General features: G+C 34.0%; 2 protein-coding genes across 3 annotated transcripts; both read right to left on the bottom strand.

Annotated features, from left to right (window-relative positions):
- Positions 1-1,404: 1,404 nt before the first annotated feature.
- Positions 1,405-6,337, bottom strand: LOC105173396 (protein NUCLEAR FUSION DEFECTIVE 4). 2 transcript variants are annotated; one of them, XM_011095115.3, is made up of 4 exons: positions 5,868-6,337; positions 2,353-3,215; positions 1,536-2,056; positions 1,405-1,452 (listed from the first exon to the last, which is right to left on the bottom strand). In XM_011095115.3, exons 1-3 carry the CDS (start codon positions 6,174-6,176, stop codon positions 1,549-1,551), a joined length of 1,680 nt encoding a protein of 559 aa, XP_011093417.1. In that variant the 5' UTR covers positions 6,177-6,337; the 3' UTR covers positions 1,405-1,452; positions 1,536-1,548. The 2 variants fall into 2 exon arrangements, with proteins under 2 accessions (XP_011093417.1, XP_020553405.1); XM_020697746.2 differs by having other exon boundaries at positions 1,405-2,056.
- Positions 6,338-10,310: 3,973 nt separating this feature from the next.
- On the bottom strand, positions 10,311-18,188 carry LOC105173786 (isopimaradiene synthase). The gene is made up of 12 exons (XM_011095665.3): positions 17,594-18,188; positions 17,062-17,245; positions 13,517-13,710; positions 12,632-12,752; positions 12,435-12,532; positions 12,135-12,349; positions 11,914-12,023; positions 11,709-11,807; positions 11,428-11,643; positions 11,192-11,333; positions 10,840-11,085; positions 10,311-10,717 (listed from the first exon to the last, which is right to left on the bottom strand). The coding sequence occupies exons 1-12, from the start codon at positions 18,063-18,065 to the stop codon at positions 10,415-10,417; spliced, it is 2,400 nt and encodes a 799-aa protein (XP_011093967.1). The 5' UTR covers positions 18,066-18,188; the 3' UTR covers positions 10,311-10,414.
- Between the last annotated feature and the right edge of the window lie 332 nt (positions 18,189-18,520).

Below are 18,520 nucleotides of genomic sequence, written 5' to 3'. Positions count from 1 at the left end.
GATATTCTTAACACTGCATCAATTTATGTGGCTGTAAAACTGGAAAATACTATCGCTTGTAACATGGTTACTAGCATTAGGCTTCTGGTTCCAAAGTATGGTGGAATTATCATTTTTACCCTAATTAAAAGGATATTTCATTTCTTTTCCTGGATATATATATCATAGCTTCTGCTAAATATATGTTTCAATTGCTGTCATTGTTTTTGAAATTTTCTTGGCCAGCTTTTGCGAAAGGCAGCACGATCTCGTTCTATTTCAAGTGTTTTAATGGAATTGTTCTGGTGACAATTGATATATTTTTAATAGTTCAAGAATCAGAAGAGATGTCTGGTGCAAATATTCTTATCCCTGCATCTGTAGTCCTTTTTCGTTTAGTTTGAAATTTGCTTTTGATTGATAAAGTCTGTCGTCTGTCTTGCCAAATTAACTTCTTAACTAAGGAGATGCATGTTCCTAGACTGAGGAGAAAAAAATGGGTTCACTTTGGAGAAAAAGCCTAACAGTGGATGCTCAACATTTATGAGTGGATGTCAGTGCAGCAACAGAGAACATAAAGAAGAGAAGGTACTGTTATATAGCCTTCAACTATGATCTCCATATGTGGTTTTGCACAGCTTGTCTTTCTTCAGCATCTAGTTGTTGCTGTGGATCTGGTTTTGCTTTCTTTCTAGTCTGTAGGATTTGGTGTTAGGAGTTCATCTTTTTTCCCCTCAGATAGATCAGGAATCAGGACAGGGGAACAAATATTGGCTGGGGCCTGAAAGTTTAATACTCTATGTGATGCATAAATGCAGTTGCGTATTGCAATTGGCTATTTGTACCATATTTTGCTCTGATATCTCATATAAATCATTATATGGATGACTTCCTTGAGCCCATAAGGAATGGGGGTTGTAAAATAACTTTACCCATGTGTGTGGACTGCTATTCAACTCCTGAAATAGGCGAAGGCGATAAAAATCTGGTTTGCAGATGAAACATCGTCTCAGAAAATTTATCTTTGTTTAGAACTGATTTCATTTGGTATTTCTGTTGCCACTATGATATTGAATTATACATCCTAGTGATCTTCACTTATACTAGATCTGTCAGCAGAACAACTCCTGGATTCAAAGTTCATATCCTCAGGGGTAATTTTCCGTATACAAAAATGTTTGATGTTGGATCGGCTCAGCTTTTTGAGTTGAATGATCCAAGCTCATGTTCTGGGCTTGCATCTGCTGTTAATTCTGTTCAAATCTTCGTCTCACAAATATCGATCCAAATGGTGTCTCATGTTTCACCGAACAGCCGACTCTCACATGTCTTCCATGCCTTTTCTGCACACTTGGAGGTGAGTATATGTGCTCTTTACAGCTAAAAAACTGCATTCAATCTTTTACTCTTAAGAGGAACTAGAGGGCACAAAACTTGTATTCTTGCAGTGTTTTCTCCTGCACTCTGATAAATCTGCAATATCAAGAAAACAGGACTTAAAAAGGGGGATTCCCTTCATAGTTATCTTGGACATTACAAGTTAAGTATAATCTTACTTGAGCTCAAACCTCAAAATCCATCGCTCGATGGAAAGGGTCTCAACAACATAAAATGAGTTCTATGTTTTTGTCTCTCCAACCGGTCATAGGTAGTCTTAGATCTACGGGAGAGCAATAAACTACAACTTAGACCCAACAGTGAGATCCACCACCACCATACAAAGGTTTCATGGTAGCAACCCCAGCCAATGCATACCTTTGATCCATCCTGTGACACAACCTTATCTGACTTTCCTATATTTGCTTCGTAAACTAGAGCTGCAAGATGACTGTACACTAGTGATCCAAGTGGGATGTTTGTAATGAGAATGTTGTGATTGACTCCAGCACTGTTGGGGCCAAATAGCTCTGCTGTTATTGAGACTGCTGCTGAGTAAACGAAACCGGAGCTCAGTCCAATCAAGGCTGTGGCAGTAGTCAGTGCTGCTTTACTGTCTGATGAAACAAGCAGAAGGAATGCAACTTGGGTTGGGACAAGGGCTGAAGCAAGCCATCCAGTCCTTGCGTAGTACATTTTGCTGCATAGTTTGAAAACCAGCTGACTTATCAACTTTGTGTTATCATAGGAATGGATGAACTTGTCAGGATAATTATACACTCCTTGAAGTTTGTGTATATTACAACAGAGGTCCTCTATTATGGAAAATTATGTTAATACCTCATGCAGCCATGTTTTACGTTACAGAAAAATGTAACTGCATCAAGTTATTTTAGGTTGATTTGATATATTTCCGAAACAAAAGGATGTTTACCATTATATGTCCAAACTTCAGAGTGTACGTAATTATCTTTAGTTGTATGTTCAGATACTTACTCTCGCAAGAAGTCTGGCGCAGTAGAAAGCAAGCGGCCGAAGAATGAGCAAGCAGAATAGAGACAAACAAGTGAGCGAACATCTGAATGATAACCTAGCGATTCAGAAATCTGGCCCAGGTTGTTACTGTAAGCTAGTGCTATTGTTCCTCCACACATGTATGCAACATAGTACAGCCAAAAATCCAGCCTAGTAATGAGCAACTTAGTGGAGTGTTCTTCTCCCAGCACCACTGGCCGTTCGTCTTTGAACAGCGGATTGTTGTCAACATCCTCCTTTTTCAAGTCCCTATCCAAGAAACCGTTAGGGCTCTGCATCTGCACTTCCAAGAGCTCCCTATGATCCTTATCAATCAAAATGAAACTCGAGTCTTCTTGTTGGAAGCTAATGTTGACAACTCCCGGTACCATTAGAGGTGTAACTAAGGGAAGTACCAACAAAACTATAGCTCCAGTTAAGACGAGACGGGCAACAGTTACATCTGATGACACTGAATTTAGAACAAGGAGGTACAGGCCTGCACTAATGGCCACAGCAGTCGAGAGAAGAAAGTTGGCAGTGTCATGATGGTGAGTGCCGTCAAGCGGAGGGGCATCAGGAGGTGAGTAACGGATCATCACGAGAAGGGCCGCAGCCGATGTGATCAACGGAAGGACAGCGTTGAGGAGGAGAAAGAGTTTGTGATCATTGGGGTTAATTGAGTTAGCAATGAGGTTGTACATGGCACCACTCAGACTGCTGAAACTTGTACTGAGTGATAGAGCTAGAGCCTTGTTCGCTGGGAAATATTTGATGCAGATGACATAACATACTGTGTTGAACCAGCAGATGCTACAGCCAGCCAGCAAAGACAACATAAGTACCTGCAGAAATCAGAAAGATCATCAAAGTTGTTCCTTTGTCAGTAATTTGCACACTAATTCGACACTTGAAGCAAAAGTTTGGCAACATGGAATAGGACTAAGAGGGTGTTTGGCTAAGTTTATTTCGCATAAAATTCCGCATAAAATTCCGCATCTGTAAAAATAATTACAAGACAAGAAAATTTATCGTCTTAAATATATGAAAAGTCCAAATTTGTTATGAATTTTAATTGGTGACCCAATTATTAATCAACTTATTTTGGACTTTTGATTCGTAATTTATTCTAAAATTTTGATGTCATGAGATATTTTTAGAACTTATATGATTACTTAATATTTGATATATAATAATCTAAAATATCTTAACATTATATATAGATAGCAAGCAAAAATATAGATTAGTATATATAAAAATATGTATATTTATTGAAAATATAACAATTTTTTCTTTTATAATTATTAGTGTTTACGAAAAAAAATCTAATCATCAAAGAGAGAATCACTTCAGGATTATGAATTAGGAAAATTAAACAATTTTAAAATTTTCATTAATAATAAATCAATTTTTATCAAATTCACCTAATATTCCCATTTAATATTTAAAATCACTCAGAGAATAAAATGTTTGTAAAATCATAAATAATGGGTCTCTAGAAACAGCACAAAACTCAATCACAAAACTGTGAAATCTTACACTACACTTGCACTGCGATTTTTCTTTCCACCCTCACATTTCTCTCCATGTAGTTGTTTTTCAATTGGTGAAAGTAAGAATTTTTTGATGTGGTCGAGGTTTTTTTGTTAAAAGATTAGATCAGGAATTTTACCACGATACAATTACACACCAGGTGAAATGCAATTTCCGTAAAAAGTGCAGTTCTCAAGAAAAAAAGTATCAATCAATGAATAGCGTTCTCCCTTAAAAAATTAATATTTTAGTATTTATAGTAGTGTTGGAGGTTATATGGTGTGGTGGGTTGCATTTACTTAATGTGTGCCTCATACATATCGAATTACTTTTTTACCCTTATAATTTAATAGTTTTTACTAATGTACATCAAATTTTATAAAATTGACAGAGTTGTTCTTAAATGAGCACATTACTCCCTTATGAAATTGACCTCATGTGATATTGAAAATGAGCACATTACTCCCTTATGAAAAAAATATAGCAATTTACCCCCTTGTACTTTTTAAAATGAAGCAATTTACCTCCTTATACAGGGAGGTAAATTGCTTCATTTTAATAATCATAAGGGGTAAATTATTGTATTTTAAAAAATATAAGGAGGTAAATCACTATTTATTTTTTTATAAGAGGGTAATTTACATATTTACGATATCACAAGATAATTGCTTACATTTTTCCTTTTTTTTCCCCCTGATCTATAACTTTACTAATTTGCTTTGTCAGTTATTGCACTAAAAGAATGCATTAACATAATAATTAATCAAAGATATTATCATGTGATTCCAAAACTGAAGATTCCCTCCCATTTGCTCTCTTCTTTCTAATAATTTTAATATTAAATTATTTATTAAATACTTATTTTTCCTTAATTTAAATTATTTAAAATTTCTATTTATTTATTCTTAAAGCACATATCTTCTTTATGGTAGCTTTATATTTTAATTTTATTGTACCACTTAATGAAATAAAATATTTTTTTATTTAGGTAATTATATACCTTATTTATTTTTATCTTTTAAATTATTTATATTTTTTTATCAATAATACAATTATCCCGTGCCTCGGCACGAGTTAACTAATATATATATATATATATAAATTATTATTCAAATCAAATTTAATAACATTAAACCAATTACATAATAAATATAATATTCTTATAATTTTATATTGGAGTTTGTTTACACTTTTTTAACCAACCACTTTTGCTTCACTTAACAGGCAAACATGACCAACCAACCCATATTTGTTTATTTGCTGCAGTTGATGGCCATTGTCGTTTCCTCAATTACGCCCTACCCCATCCAACTAAAATTACTACTCTCTTTATTAGTTTATTAGGTACACCAACATATATATAAATATTCAGATTTTATATTGCAAAAATAATATTATATCTGTAAAATTCACACCATCTATATACTAAAAAAAATATTTTATATTATAGATTGTGCACAAGAATTAAAGTCTATAAGATCTAATTTCCTATTACGTCGGAAAATTCTAACTTATATTGAATTTAGTCGAATCAAAGTCAATTATACGACAAGTGCAATATGTTGTGAGGTGATGTATAATTAAAAAAAAATAATTAATAATATAACAAGCGTATAATATTCGTACTCTTGGGATTATGCCCAAGTAGCTTGGTAGGTGGCCACATACATTATGATGCTTCACCAACCCTTAACCAACAACAATTTTTGCAGCAGCTCTACACTTGGTGTGGGGTTCATCATAGGTTTCAACACTTGGAGAAAACTCAATAACTCTCAGAAAATAATACTGATAATCAATAATGTTTTAGTGTAACGGCTGAAATTGATATTTCATGAACAAGTACGAGGTCATACGTTCAAATTCGTCGGACAAGTGGACATTTGTATACAATTCAATTATAACCGTTTTAATCCAAAAAAAGTGTGGGGGGGGGGGGGGAGCAGAGAGGAAGAACAACAAACCAGGAAATACGGCAAAGTGAGGATGTCGAGAAGGAGAAGCCACTGGAGGCCATAACCGACGAGTCCCATGACAGCGGCGACGAACAAAACAGCCCACGCCGGAAAATACAAGAGACAGAGCCCCGAACACCACCCCAAGGCCTTCCCCATGTCGGAGGCCACCGATATGTAGTTAAGCTGCGCCTGCGATATGCCCAGGGCGGATTTCAGGCCGGTGGAGTACGCCGGGAAGTCCATGTTTGTGCCCACAAACGCTTGAATCCATGTCGTCGCCACCAAAACCACCCATTTCCTCGATTCCACTTCCATTACACAGGCAGGGAGGTGTTTGTTCGCGATTTTGCGGCGGTTCGTCAGGTTTTGATGAAGCGTGCATGTAACAGAGCAAGGATTTTCTTTCTATTTACTTCATGAGGAGAGGGGCCTAAGACAAAGTTCTACTGTTATGAATTTCTGTTTCATTTAATCTGTTAGCTGGCCAGCGTAATACTTGCACGCAAATAAGGGATAAATATTATTTTAGTCCGCTAAGTATGTCTAATTTTAATTTTAGTCCGATAATTATATCTATTTTTGTTTAGGTCCAATAACTTACGAAATTGATTACTTTTAGTCCTTTGACAGATTTTCGAACAATTTTACCCCTATGCAACTTTTAAAAGACAGTTTTAGTCCATATGCACTCATAGGGGTAAAATTATCCAAAAATATGGAGGACTAAAAGTAAGCAATATCGTAAGTTACTGGACCTAAACGAAAATGGACATATTTAGCGGACTAAAATAATATTTTTCCCCACAAATAATTATACATCTCAAAATTCTAGAAAATTTAATTTAAAAATAGGTTAAAATTTTAATTTGTATGATAAATTTTTTACGCTAACTATTAATTAAATGTTAGTATGAAACGGAAATAAGATTGAAATAAATGTATTTTTGGTCTCATATAATAAAGGATGTTGTATTTTTAGTTACACAGTCTGTGAGTTTAACATATTTGATCTAATAGATTAAAAAATTGTAATATTTGGTACAAAAACAATGCTATAATTTTTTATCATATTACACAACAAGTGCTACAACTTTTAGCCTATGAGAACCAATGTGCTAAACCTGTAAACTGTGGGACCGAAAGTGCGACACACTTTATTCTGGAGGACCAAAAGTGCAATTCTTCCAACTACATAGATACGACAGTGATTTCAAAATTAAAATTAATGTATAATTAAAAACGAATCAAGTGATTAACTGGAGTAATCGTAAATGATAAAATGTTGCTGCATTGGGAGCTAAAAGATGATCTGGACTATTTAAAATAAATAGGTGATTATATGGTACAAATATTTAAGGTATAACCGATATTCTAAAATTTGGTGTAGTGATGCTATAAACGTCATTTGTGAATGAAAATGGTCTTTCTTTGTTATAGTAGTGTAGAAAAATATTAGTCGTTGTGGCACGCCGTTTCTACATACATATAATAAATAATCTTTCACACTTTAAAACATATTGATAAATTAGAAAATATATAAACCAACAAATCATATTTCAAAAAAAGAAAAAAAAATAACTTAAGGGTATTATCAACACAACAAAAACTTTGTGTAGTGGTATCACAGAATACCATTTATGAGTGAAAAATGTCTTTCTTTTATCCGTATTTCTATATCTATACTAATATAAAATGAAACGACACTCTGCATTCGGCTGTTAATGATACAATCCCATCAATTTTCGATGATGTTAAAAATATTTTTCAACTGATAAGATAATTAACATATTCAACTTAATTTTCAAAATTTTCATTAATTGATAATTATTTTTTTTGTATATATTTTACTCTCATTTATAATATAATTTATAATATGACGGATTATTTATTTAATACGTACAGAACAGATATATCACGACAGCTAGTATTAATACAAATAACGCTTATAAAAACTACTTTATTTATAGATTTGAGAAATTTATACACATAATATACCTTAGAACGTTTTATTTAAAACTTTCCACTATGTGGATTTTGGTAGTTACAATGTGTCAATGTTGTGTCTTATCACTGACACTTTTGTTTTGTCTTATCGCTGCTACTTTTTAATAATGTTGTACTTTTACTAAATATAACATTTCCAGATGCTTCAAGAAATGTTCAGACATATTAATAGAAAATTACTTTAAATAGAAGTGACCTGTAAGATATTAGTATTTCAAAAATAAAGCAAAATCACATATTTGGTCCATTAGATACGTGTTGTTGCAGTTGTAGTTCCACACTTTACGAAATCAGCAATTTAAGTCCTAAAATTTGAAAAATATGACACTTTTGATCCTCTTGACAAACGGGCGTTGAGAAATGAATGAAAAATCTGCATGTGAGCCACAGATGATCATCGATGATTACATGGAATGCCAGCTTTTTCGTCCATCTTTAAGCGTCCGTTTGGTAGGAGGACTAAAAGCGTCATTTTTTTCAAACTTTTGGATTTAAGTTATTAATGTTGTAATTGGCATTATAAAGTTGCTGATTTGTAACATTTAATTCAAAAGTGGATATCAATTCAAATAGAATCCACAAACTAGATTGAGTGGAAAAAGATTGAGTCGTGTTATCCCACGTAAGAAGATGATGGGAGTATTTTGAACTTTGAAGAGTATAAAGGAGATGTGGGAGTAGAATTATTTTTCTCTTATTATTTGCCCCACGTTGGAAATTTATCGAAAAAACTATACTTTATATTGAGTTTAAGATTCAAATGTAATTTGAAGTATTATGAAGACAAGAGTGAACATAAAGAAATCCAACATGGGCGTCCACCCGTCTCGATTTTAGCTGCTGGCGTTAGGGCGAATGTCTCCAAATTATATCTTTTTATAGCAAAAATATTTGAATTAATATGAAAAAAACAGAAACAAATTTAAAACCTTTTTATTTTTCAGTCAAAAATGTTTCAGATTTTTTAAATCTATTTTTAAACATTTTTAATGGCAAATTTGAAATAGCAAAACCATTTCGACTGTTTTTGCTAGCGGTGCTCGCGAGCTTGCTCGAGGACTTATGTTCCTGACCTTTTTTTTTTAATTTTTTATTTAGAAATACTTTAAATATTGAATTCAAATTTATATTCAAAATTCACTATATGTTAGAATTATTAGTCAATACATCTATTTTAATTTTATATAATAATAAAATATTGTATTTGTAGCACCCCTACGGTATTACACTTAATTACCACTAATCATTATACCATTTTCTTAATTATAACTCGTTCTATAAATATTTTTTTAATTGTTATTTTATTCGTTTATTGATATATAAAATTCGTTTATTTTAATTGTTATTGATAAAAACACATGAGACTAAATTGCTATTTTATTTTTCATAAAAAAAAGTTTTGTTCATTTTTTTATTACAGGAGGTAAATTGCATTTAATTCTTTCTTTATTTCTCGTTAATTTTTATTTTCTTGTAGTGAATGTTTAAGTAAACACGGGCAGGGTTCGCGGTAAAATTTTGTGAACCGGCGGGTCTGAAGTCTAATGGCAACTCGCTCTGAACCCAACCCTCTATATAATTATTAATTTATCTTCAAGGTTTTTGGACTCACAAAATTAAAAACTATGATCTAAAATTAATTATAAATAATATTTATATTTGAATATATATAATAACATATTTTGTTTTCTTATTAATAATATATCGAAAAACTAATGTATTTTGTTTTTGATAAATAAGAAGATATTTTATCATTCTCATTTTTTTAAAAAAAAGTAAGTTTCATACAATTAACCAGTTACAAAATTAGTCGGGATGGATTAGGATCCATTTTTTGATGAGAGTGAGGTTGGTCCAAGTTTTCTTTTATAAATAAATTACCAAATCCAAATGTTAGTGTCTAATGTTTACTTTTATAATGGTTAACTTAATTTCCAAGATTTTATTTTATTTTATTTATTTTCACATTTTATTGTTTAATTTAGTTTATTGAAGTCAAACTTTTTAGCTTTAACTTTTATTTAATATACTAATAATTAAAATAAAATATCTAAATATTCACAATTTATAAATTTAGAAAACAAAAAAAATACTAAGTTAACAAAGGTCGTCCAAAACTATATAGAGGGGGCTTTTTATAGTGATTTTGAAATCTTAATTTTAAAATATTTAAAAAAAAAATTAGACATATGACGCTACCTGACTATCAGATACCATAAATTTAACGTCGGGATCGAATAATTATTTTAGCAACCTAAAATCTCAATATCCGCCTACTCAAGACGAAGTGCAGCAGGTCTTGGAATAGTTCTCTCGCCATCTCCATAATTCAACTTTCTTTTCCCTATCAAGAAAGAAAAAAGGACCCTCTCTTTCCCATAATTCAAATAATTCAATTTGTTTTTTTTACAAACTGATAATACATTATATAGTTCACTTTGCATATGCAAATTGCATAGTAGAATAGTTTTTTTAAATGACCGAAGTGTTCTTGCATTGGAGTTCTTGATAAGTATACAAAGTTGGGATAAGACACACAACAAACATAGTTAAGGAAGATTCAACGGGTCATAAATAAATGCTTTCATATCGTTGATGACATTCTGCTGGGAGGTATAGCCGTCGAGTTCGGAGTACATGTAATAGCCAGCTTCCCCAGTCCTCCAAATCAAATTCTTGTACTCTTTAGGAACCAGGTTGTCTTTTGTCTCAACAATCAACTGCACCACTTTTCTCCTGTGATATTCAATCCTTTGTCTTAGTTTTGCAATAGCCTCTTCTACTGGATTGGCTCCACCACACTCCGCTGCTTGCAGTCTCACACTGTTTATCTTCCCTTCTTCTTCTTCTCTCTGTAGAGTTGCGTTTCGTGTTAGATACCGTAATTTCACTCCCTTACCTACCTCATTCATCAGCTACTTGTATATACATGGACGTTTTTCAAGAACTGATCATATAGAGGCGAAGAGCTTACCTTGAAACTACGTATGTCGTTCTGAATTCGTGCTACCATAGAAACATGCTTGCACAAATTAACGCACTCGGCACTTGTTAGCATCTCCTGGGAGAATTTTGTTCCAAGGAAATGGACTACCATAAAACTGCACATTTTGCCTCCAACAGTCGGCCAGGAGAAGGACAAGTATTCGTCCACGGTCGGTACTTTATTGTCACTTGAGGCTTCCTTTTCTTTCATCATACATGTTACCAATTCAAGCCACTGCTAAAAATAAAATCGTGAGAGGGAATTAATGCTGTCAAGTATTATATTTTTCATATCCACTGCAACAATCCATCCCAAAAAACCCGTGTTTTGGGTAGTGTACCTGCTCGATTAGGAGACTTTTGACGCAGCGACCTTGCTGTGCTGAAGCAATTTCTGCCCATTCATTTACTGTGTTGTATACTTCCGCAAACAGAATTTCAATGTCGTGAGAGCAGTGAGTTGCGGACGGTTGCTTTCTCCAACTGTAAGCCAAGAAAAATATGTACATATTCTGCTCTTATTCAATGGATGGTCTTATATATGATCAGTTCAATTGCATGTGAAAGTGAAACTTACTTCCTTATTAACTCAACAAAGTCGCGAGCTTCATCCATGGAAGAATAGTGATCCATATAATCATCGATCCGAGTAAAAAGAACTTGGGATTTTGTATAGCAAATACGGGCATCGGATAGTTGAGGATCGCTGACGATTAAAGCACTCACAAAATACGAAACGTGTAGTATATTCCTTCCGAACGTCATGCCATCCATCTTACAGTCGCTGTACCATCTGTGGAATCTATATTAGTACATGATGTCCTAATCAAGAACAGGTTTTAAAGTATACATGAATACCTCTCGAGTAGTTGAAGTTCTTTCTGGTACTGAGCTTGGCAAATACTAAAATCTTTCCTTGAAAATTCAAGAATGTCTTCATTATAAATGGTGGGGCACCTAAACCAGACAACACAAATGAATACAAATACTAAGATGTGGGAAAGGTCTAGACCAGTTAACTAAAACTGCAGATCCTATGCAATTATATGTCACATATCACTACCTGTATGCTGTTTTTAGGATTTGAAAATGGTTGACATCATATAGCTCAATCCATAGTTTTCTTTCAATTATATTTGATGTTCCTCGAAAGTCCTTCAGGTCGCCTTCCACCTTAATTCGAACGTTTACAGTCACAAAAACGTTACAGTTATCGCTTGCTGAAAATAGTCACTATGCCACCATGCTAAATTGTTTTTTCATTATGAAAATCATAACTAGTACCTGTTTCTGCAATCGCTTATCCAGAATAGTTTGATTTAGCAACTGTTGCTTCAGAAACATGCCGGTCCAAGAATGTATTTTCTCAAGTACAGCTTCATCTTCGTGCATTCGGAGCTGTGAAGCTTTGTAAAGCTCAAGAATTGTAGTCACACCAGTGAATTGCGCACTCACCGAGCTGAAGAAATGCTCTTCATCGACAAACGCTGCCAATTCATCTAAACCAATGCTCGAGAAAAAACCAGTCTCACAATCTTGATGAAATAGGTAACTAAATTTTGAGTGGATAAAAATTTCAAATACCTGACAAGACATTATATCCTTTCATTCGCAGGAGTCGAAATGCCATGGCTCGACACCTAATATCCTCAAAAATCTCGTCTTCTCTTTGCTGCCATAACCTGTTTCATAAGAGCAGTGGCAACAGCTGTACTAACTGCGGACATACAATACATATATGCACGTAAATTCTTGGGACATTTGTGTTCTAAACCAATCACCTGTGCGTTTCATTTAGAATGCTGTCGAGTTCGTATTGAAAATACCGATCTATTCCCAACCTTTCCGTGGTATCCACAATGCAGAGTCGAGTGTATATGTCCATAGGATAAATAGTAGGTACTGCATCCATAGTAAGTAAAATATGGGACGAGTAGTAAACAATGTTTTATTCTTGTATTATTTATTTATTTTTATTCAAAAGCACGTAAAAAGAATCAGCATAAAAATACGGGGCAAAATTATTAAATTAGTCCTGTAAGTATTGGACGGGCAATTTTAGTCCTATAAGTTCTAATTTAGTGGCAATTTTAGTCCTTTCGATCAAAAATTATTAGATTTTAGTCGGATAAATTGGGGCTTAAGATTCCGACTGCCAACTGGCTTGAATTAAATTCGTGGCATCCTCGTAGGATGCTGGCGTAAGAAAAAGTAAATAAAAAAAAAAAAGACCACTCTTTCTACCTATATGAGGAGAAGTGAATGGAAATGAAAATTGGTTGAAAGGGAGTGAATGGAAATGGAAATTGGTTAAGGGAAAATGATGGGTTGACAATGACAAAACTATGGTCAGAAGGCCGGCACTGGGATCGTTCATCGGAGAGAGAAATTGAGGGATGAAATATTAGGTTCAAATTGAGCGAATTTGAATTATAACATTTCAATTGAATTTGAACCCTAGCATTTCATCCCTCAATTTCTCCCTCCAGCGAATGACCCCGACGCTGGCCTTCTGAACAAAGCTTCGTCTTTGTCAACCATCATTTTTCCTCAACCAATTTACATTTCCACTCACAAATGGGAGATACCAAAAATCGTAATTTTTTGTTCCGTATAATTGAAATAAAAATGATTGGTTTTAACCAAGAAAAGAAAGAAGTAGGTACCCCATGTGTTGTAAATTTTGAGAAGGGAGTGCAAGTATTCCAAGCATTTTTGGTCTGGACAGTGAATCAAAGCAGCAGCAGTAGTGGCTGGTGAATTGAAGAGCGACCCATTGCTTCTTTGCTCAGCCATCAATAGCTTCTTCCAATTACCAGACTCTCCAAGTCCCTCAGCAACATATCCCAGCTTCCCATTTCTTAACAATTATTACAGTTATTTCAAGAAAACACTCCTTGCGTTTGGATTTGTGTTAAGTGTTTTGTTTTTTTGTTTTGAAAATAGAGAGAGAAAAATAGAGATAAGTAAGTGTGTGTTAAAAATAGATGATATGTTTGGATTTGTGCTTATAGGTGATTTAAAATATTTTAAAATAAGTGGTGTAGGTTTGATGTTGGGATTTGAGAGACAAAAATCACTGTTCATATAAATATTTATGAAAAGTTGAAAAATAGAAAAACACGCAAATAAGGTGTAAAAACACAAAAACAAACATTGAGTATGTTTTATCTTGTGTCAGAAAATGGGAAGACACAAATCCAAATACAACCACTGTGTTTTAGAATCTTAAATGACTAGAGATAATTAATTCATAAATATACCATAACTGATTTCGTATCGGTACTATTGCATCTCAGATTATACTCCACGTATACAAAATTCACATACCCTACTAAAAAAAGGGTATCAGATGAAAGATTAGGGACAAATATATACACTATTTTTGGTTTTATTTTTAACTTATTTTGATGTGTTTTGTGGAGATAGAGAAAGAAAAATAAAATTAAATAAGTACGTGTCAGAGATAGTGTGTATGTTTGGCTTTGTTTTTGGAGATAATTATGGTATGTTTGATGTTGTTTAGTAGGAGACAAGTACTATTATTCATTGTCAAATCATGTCTCTTTTATATATATTTATACATATGTATGAGTATGTATATAATTTTTTTAGTTGTAGGGCTTATAATTAGTGTACTTATTTTGACAAAAAATAAATGAGGCACTGTTTCAAAACATCTCAGAACACTACCAAAACTTCTAAAGCAAATCAAGGCAAACATTGTCCATATTTTGGCCCATCTCGAAGATGAAACAAAATTGAAACCAAACATTATGATAGTTTTTTGTCTTGATCGATACAAATTTAGAGATGGGAAGTCATTTTTTTGGGAGAAAAATGCAATTTTAGTCCTGTAACTTATAGTGGTGGCATTTTTTATCCTAAATGAATTGATTTTAACAATTTAGTCCTGTAACTATAAAAATTTGACAATTTTCATCTTTTTCGGTCAATTTGGCCGGGAACTTTACATGTGATTTTCACTCAATTAAATTACATTTGTAGTCCTGTAATTTAGGGGCATGACATTTTTACTCTTATAACCTAGGGGAGTTGGCCATTTTGGTCCTACATGAATTTATTTGGAGGACTAAAATTACAAGTAAATTGCAATTTTCAGCCAAGTTGGTCGGAGAAGGACTAAAATAGCTAAAATTATAAAGTTACAGGAATAAGAAAATCAATTCATACGGGACTAAAAATGCCACCCCCTTAAATTACAAGACTAAAATTATAATTTTTTTTCCTCAAATTATTAATAAATTTTAAATGGATTATTCTAAATTTAGGTGTTATTTGAGACAGAATCAGATTGAATTTTCCGTCTCGAAAGAGAGATGAAAATTTTTTGTCTCTGGAATTTAGCCACGGGATCTTCAACTACTAAGTGCAGCGACGAATTCTTTTATTGCTATTTATTTCAAAGATGCAAATCTTTTTGTAGTGACACCTATATAGTTAAGGAAATAACTTATATATATATATATATATGAAAATTTGTCCCTATAAAAAATGAATTATTTTCTAAATTATAAATGATTACGGATAAAATAAAGGGATAATTATATAGCCCTCCCCGAGATTTGATATAATTACATGTAAACTTTCTGTGATTTGATAAATCATATTTAGTATCTTTGAAGTTTGTTTTTCATCTAACAAATAGATCTTTCTATCTGAAAAATTTATCGAATTTATTAATATTAACAAAATATCATATTCTTCATCACGAAAGAATAGTTTATTAGTGACAGAAATTTAGGATAGCTATAGTCTCACTTGCCAGGGACATTGTAACAAATTTGGGAAGGAAAGTAACCAAATGGTCAAATAATGTCGCACAAAGTTGATGAAATTTGTCTCAAGTTTGGGTGCACACTTGGCGGGAGGGTGTTTTGTCGCAATTTGTCGCTAAGTTATTGCAAATTTTATTTTGTCCAAAATTTTTGTGGGGCTTGTGATGGAGTTGACTTGTTGCTAATCTGCAAGGACACGAAGGATTTTAGATAGATTGTCTTTAAAGATGGCATCTGTTGGAAATGTGTCGCAGAATCCGTCAAAACTTGCGACTATTTCGCAACAGATTTATAGTATGGCAAGTCCTGTCACAGCTTTTTCTACAAATTTTGCTTTTGTCTCAACTTGCAACAGGGTAAAATTACAATACTTTCTTGGTTTCAATTCAAAATCTGTCACAAATTCGTTGGAAATGCAACAACTCTTTCCCATCCCCACATCCGTCACAAAAGCCTCTCAATTCAATGACTATGTTCCAAGGGTCATTTCCCAAATCTGTCTCTACGTCTGCCTCAAACATCTTCATACTGAAATTATCATCTCATTTATATTCTTGCACTCTTATAACTTATCCGCACACATATCTCTCTCTACTATTTATTAAGCATCGAATTTCACAAGTTGTATGAGGACGTAAGTTGCATCTGTAGCACTCGATGACAAGGGTGAACAATAGGATATGAGCAGCATGGATTGATGCTTTATACGATGCAACACCTTGGCATCCTTAAGTAGTGGGCCAAGATGGCATCTCAGCCCCTACTGATGAGCCGTCTGTCGTCCTAGTCAACAAGGCCCTAGTCTACCTAGAGGCATAGGACCTTACACCCGACCTTGAAAGGCTTAATCTTAATGATAATTAGGAGGCAACAAACCTAAATTTGATTCTTTTTATATGTAAATAATAATTTTTAAATAGTACATATTTTTTACACATTAATTAAATTAAAAAAATATTTTGCAACAGATTTAAGACTGTCTAACCAGTTGTACTTTGTATGCTAAAACGCGTTGCACCCATGACAAAAGACAAATTTGTCCCAAGTAGTTATCCCAAAATCTTGCAACGACAATTCCATCGCAAAACTATGACAACTATACCAACTACATCTACCACGGATATCCGTTCAAATTCCATCCTGACAACCTACGTCCCCATCATGTGACGGGTTTCCATCGCAAAATTCAGCCCTAGAAATTAGCCGTCATTAATACTCACAAAAAAAGACCGTCACAAAGTCCATTTTTTGTTGCCTATCAAAATAACAATATTCATTGCGACGATTCTAGCACTCGTTTTAATGTTTTGCTACGGTGACTACAATCTGTCGCAAAATGGATCTAATTCCGACTTTCTTACAACCATCTAAAAACCGTTGCAAAAGATTGAAAAGAGAAGATAATAACTCACCTCATGATAATTGAATGTCGTTGGCGAAGCATGGAATCCACTAAATTCGAGTCCAAAGGGAGAGTCAAACCCAGGTCATACCCACAACTGATCATTTGGGGAAAAACGATTTCAAATCCGATTGGACAATATTGATCCTTGTCATTACAAAGAGCCCAACAATTCGATCCGATGAAGTCCAAACCTGCATTTGTTTTTTTAGTCACGACTCTAAATTATTCTTTGGGTCAAATTATTACAATCAAATTTCCTCAAATTTGATATAGTTATAAATAATTTTATTATTATTTTAAAAATTCAAATATCTCCTTAATTTTAACGCTCTTCTAACAACGACCTCATTCCGTTATCATCAATTAAGCTTCATCCAATTAATTTGAACATAAAATGATAAATTTAAAAAATAAAAAATACATAAAAATATTAAATTAGTTAAACTCGACTACCATATACCTTAAAAAAAATGTTTCAACTAAAAAATTGACTTTGAAATATAGTAAAAAATTAAAGCCAAAAAAACTTATTGGGCTACCCTTCTGGACAAGTTGGTGGGCGACATCCCATTTGCAGAGGGCAAGCAAGCATGCCAGGGTGCAAGCAAGAGAGTCTTTGACCAGCGAGGGATGGCCCGGTCCCGGATACTGCAGGCCCCATGACCCGTCCGCCTTCTGATTTTCGATTATCCAATCCAAGCACTGCGGAAAACAGGGCCTGCTGCCTCCGGTGTCCGGCACCATCGCCACCCACGCGGTGTCGTATGCAGATGGCGATATCCTCTTCCCATTGAACAGCCTCTTTCGTATCTTCTCAATGGAAACTTGACCTGCATTGGTGATGAGGCTAGGGTTGCTTTCAGTTGAAGAACTGGTGAGGCTGCTCTTGAGTTGACCGAGGATTGGTCTATTATTGGCTGGCAATGATCTGCCTGACGAATGTTTGCGACTCCAGATAAGGTTGTTGTCTGGGATGGAGATGATGGGTTCGATTTTGTAAGAGAGTAACATTCCCGTACACAAGAAACCGATGGGTTGGCGGAGAGAATAGGCGATATGAATATGAATAGCAGATTATGGTAGAACGCTCATAAAATGGTACTGGTAGTAAGGAATTCTTCAGTCCAGGCTAAGGATCAATGGTTTGCACTTTGCACGCAAAAGGACACATGTTTATTGATGGGGGAGATGTATTTAATTACCAAAATACCCTTGCATTTTATGACATTTTTATGTTATATAACTGACCAAGTGGGACCTATTTGACCAGGCTTAGTCAACCACTGCAGCAGCCTTTGGGAGAGATGACGTGGCAAGCTCTCATTGGTGCCACGTGCCACAAATACAGAGGGTACCGTACTACTATAAATATCTTCATTTATTATTATTTCAACACACATTTATTACTGTTTACCGCTATTTTCTGATCTCATTCGATCTCAGTTTATTTTCGATCTCACTTTTTC

This window comes from Sesamum indicum, linkage group LG11 (genome assembly GCF_026168435.1).
Source record: "Sesamum indicum cultivar Baizhima isolate 11 linkage group LG11, ASM2616843v1, whole genome shotgun sequence".
Lineage (NCBI taxonomy): Eukaryota > Viridiplantae > Streptophyta > Magnoliopsida > Lamiales > Pedaliaceae > Sesamum > Sesamum indicum.
The sequence above is the reverse complement of the archived record's forward strand: the minus strand, read 5'-3'. Positions and strand labels throughout refer to the sequence as shown.